We start from the raw sequence: 4,198 nt of genomic DNA on the forward strand, positions 1-4,198 counted from the left end.
CTGCATTCATGCACAGTTAGATCCCTGGTATTCTTTTTAGACACAACTTCCTGACAAATTTTACATTTGAACAGCAGTTGAACAAAATTTCTACATTGATTTACTTTTCCTGCAGAATAAAACAAAAGAACTAAGATTTAATAAGAACTTATCAAAAAATATCATGTTACAGAAAATTTCAGCTGAAATAGTCTTTATATTTTATTTGTGAGGGAAACTATTTCATACTGCTAGTCAGATAATATTGGAAATAGTTGCTTTTCCACCGACTCTGGCTGCTGGTAAGTATTATTCTGAAAATCAGAAAGTTTTAGTTAGGTTCAAACAAAACAAGGACATCAGAGAAGCATGCATGCAGATATCATTTAACCTTACCTTAGGTACTCCCAGGACTTGTGAAAGATAACACTGATGTAATCAGGGTCTGCAAGGAATGTGTGTATTTTAGAAATATAAGTTTTTGTAGAAATTTGATTTTGAATATCAAGTTATTTTTTGGAAATTAATGCTAAAATATGTGGTCTATCATTTTAATACACCTTACTGAATTCCAAAGGTTGAATTTATTTCATTAGTATTAAATAATATTGGAAAAAAAGAATTGTGCATGATGTGTTGAAACAATTCTTTCATCATTATTTTATATCTAGCATTTGTTTTTCAGGGTTGCTGAAATTAATTATGAACAGGAATTAGTATTATGGGTATGCACTCTGTGATCAATCTGTCTTCATAGAATTACTGAGACAACATGTACTAGCTCTGGCTCTGCATAAATTACCTAAATTCTCTATGTACTTTTTTTCATCTAAAAGACATGACTAATATTAATATCTATGGTATAATTTTCTCTATGGAATTAAATGCTTTAATAAAGTGAAACGTTTAAAACACTACAAGGCTATTTCTAATTTTCCAATACAGTAGCTTTTAATATATTACATCCAAATGTCAATTTATGCACATTTCTATATTTAGAAATCAAGTAAAGATTTTTCTCTTTATACTTGAGACACCCCTCTATATTATCCTTTTTCAGAAAAAGGTAATATAAATATGCCATGTTGTTCATAGAAACATAAATCTTTTTGCAGTGATTCCTGCTAAGAATCAGCTTTGATTTCTCAACAGTTTGGAGCATTTTAAAACTATGGGCGGAAGGAATATCACAGAGGTGTCTGACTTCATCCTCATGGGACTGACAGACTCTGAAGAGATCCGGCTGGTCCTCTTCACCTTATTTCTCCTGATGTACCTGATTACTGTGCTGGGCAATGCAGGAATGGTGTTGATAATCTTCCTGGATCTTCAGCTTCACAGCCCCATGTATTTTTTCCTCATTCACCTGTCATTTCTTGACCTTAGTTTCTCAACTGCCGTCACCCCTAAAGCTTCAGACAACTTACTGACTTCCAACAGGTGCATTTCCTACCTGAACTGTTTCCTCCAGATGAACTGTTTTGTCTTCGTGGGGGTCACTGAGTGTGTTCTCTCCTCCATGGCCTATGACTGCTATGCAGCCATCTGCAAGCCTCTGCGTTACCCAGCGATCATGTCCACCAGACGCTGCTGCTCTCTGGTCTTCAGATCCTTCTTGACTGGCCTCATGGACACCTTTGTCACTCTGCTTTGCATGAGTAAATTGCATTTCTGTGACTCTACTGTCATCTGTCACTTCTGTGATGCACCCCCAGGTTTAGCCCTGTCCTGCGCTGACACACATGATATTGAAATCATGATATCCATTTTTGCTGTCTCCACCCTGGTGGTGTCTCTTATTACAGTATCTGTGTCCTATGTGTCCATCCTGTCCACTATCCTGAAAATCACTTCCACTTCAGGGAAGCAGAAAGCCTTCTCTACTTGTGCCTCCCATCTCCTGTCAGCCACCATCTTCTATGGCACTACGATTTTTACTTATGTAAAACCAAGTCAGTCCTACTCTTTAAGTGGTTTCTGTTTTTTATAGTATTGTCATCCCCATGCTGAATCCACTTATATACAGTCTTCGAAATAAAGAAGTGAAAAATACTCTCAGCAGAGTCTTACAGAAGAGAAAGAGCTCCAAACAATTAAACTAACACTGATCCTGAACTTTTAAGCTTCTCTGTTTGTCTGTGTGTGTTTTTATTTTTGTCCCTATAGTGTATTTCCTTGCTCTTTCTCCAAAAACACATATAACTATTTATTTATTTATTCTACTGATCCATCCTTTGCTTGAATAAATACAATCTCAGGCCTTTCTAAGAATATGACTTTAGAAATCTACACTGTTATTGGAAACCATGAAACACGTTTAAACCATGGTCTCAATATGTATGTTTTTAAGGGCAACTGATTTTCAAAATGAAAAGTATAGTTGTCAGTTTTTAAAGTGTGCTGTACAAATCCCCATGCATGATCAAACTTCAAAGAATTTTATAATTGAAAAGAGTCCCATATTGGGAAAAATGATACCAGTTTCAGAAATCAACTCCTTTACTTGATGGAGAAGCAAGAGAGCAGAGTGATTTATGAGTACTTTGTTGAGAACCAAATGGTCAAGGATTTAGATTTCAAAACTTCTACTCAATTACCTGTAGAATGCTTTTAAAAAATCACTGAAACTTTAAGTTTCATGTTCCTAAACTGCACAGATAAATAATGATTCCAGGTCCAAAGAGTTACTGTAAGGATTAAATCACTTAATTGATGTTAACTTTTTAAGGCTGGATCATTGAAAAAGCAAGAGAGTGCCAGAAAAATATCTATTTCTGCTTTATTGACTATGCTAAAGTCTTTGACTGTGTGGATCACAATAAACTGTGGAAAATTCTGAAAGAGATGGGAATACAAGATGACCTGACCTGCCTCTTGAGAAACCTATATGCAGGTCAGGTGCAACAATTAGAACTGGACATGGAATAACAGACTGGTTCCAATTAGGAAAAGGGGTATGGTCAAGGCTATATATTGTCACCCTGCTTATTTAACTTATATGCAGAGTACATCATGAAAAACACTGGGCTGGAGGAAGCAAAAGCAGGAATCAAGATTGCTGGGAGAAATATCAATAACCTCAGATACGCAGATGACACCACCCTACGGCAGAAAGTGAAGAAGAACTCAAGAGCTTCTTGATGAAAGTGAAAGAGGAGAGTGAAAAAGTTGGCTTAAAGTTCAGCATTCAGGAAACTACGATCATGGCATCCGGTCCCATCCCTTTATGGCAAATAGATGGGGAAACGGTGGAAACAATGGCTGACTATTTTTCTTGGCTCCAAAATCACTGCAGATGGTGATTGCAGCCATGAAATTAAAATATGCTTACTCCTTAAAAGGAAAGTTATGACCAACCTAGACAGCATATTAAAAAGAAGAGACATTACTTTGCCAACAAAGGTCCGTCTAGTCAAGGTTATGGTTTTTCCAGTGGTCATGTATGGATGTGAGAGTTGAACTATGGAGAAAGCTGAGCACTGAAGAATTGATGCTTTTGAACTGTGGTGTTGGAGAAGACTCTTGAGAGTCCCTTGGACTGCAAGGAGATCCAACCAGTCCATCGTAAAGGAGATCACCCTGGGTGTTCATTGGAAGGACTGATGTTAAAGCTGAAACTCCAATATTTGGCCACCTGATGCCAAGAGTTTACTCATTTGAAAAGACCCTGATGCTGGGAAGGATTGGGGGCAGGAGGAGAAGGGGATGGCAGAGGATGAGATGGCTGGATGGCATCACTGACTTGATGGACATGAGTCTGGGTAAACTCCGGGAGTTGTGATGGACAGGGAGGCCTGGTGTGTTGCGGTTCATGGGGTCACAAAGAGTTGGACACGACCGAGCGACTGAACTGAATAAATATTGGCTGTTATCATCAGAACATTCACATTCCAGTATTTTCAATGCCCAATGCCTTTTTCTTAACAAATATTCATGTGTAGTTTTGTGAATTAGCTTTGGTTGATTTAAAGGAAAAACACACACACAAAAAAAAAACTAAAGGAAAACCTAGTATTTCAGTTTAGCATTTAGAATGGAGTGTGTTAATACTGAAGATATTTGAAAAATGTAACGAAACAGAAATGCCTAAGAAGTTCTTCAGTGTTTTGTGTGTGTTCTTCTAGATCGGTTGTTTTTTATTTATTTAATTTGAGGCTAATTACTTTGCAATATTTTGGTGGTTTCTGCCATAATGTGACATGAATCAGCCGTGGATGTA

At 37.2% G+C, this 4,198-nt stretch overlaps 1 protein-coding gene across 1 annotated transcript; it reads left to right on the forward strand.

The window, feature by feature from the left end:
- Positions 1-1,150: 1,150 nt before the first annotated feature.
- On the forward strand, positions 1,151-1,969 carry LOC128060780 (olfactory receptor 8H1-like). The gene has a single exon (XM_052653159.1). The coding sequence runs from the start codon at positions 1,151-1,153 to the stop codon at positions 1,967-1,969; it is 819 nt and encodes a 272-aa protein (XP_052509119.1).
- The last annotated feature ends 2,229 nt before the right edge of the window (positions 1,970-4,198 follow it).

The sequence above is a fragment of the Budorcas taxicolor genome, chromosome 15 (assembly GCF_023091745.1).
Source record: "Budorcas taxicolor isolate Tak-1 chromosome 15, Takin1.1, whole genome shotgun sequence".
In the NCBI taxonomy this organism is placed as follows: Eukaryota; Metazoa; Chordata; class Mammalia; order Artiodactyla; family Bovidae; genus Budorcas; species Budorcas taxicolor.

Excerpts from the sequence above, each read along its gene's own strand:
- LOC128060780 (XM_052653159.1), top strand. The coding sequence starts at position 1,151 with ATGGGCGGAAGGAATATCACAGAGGTGTCTGACTTCATCCTCATGGGA.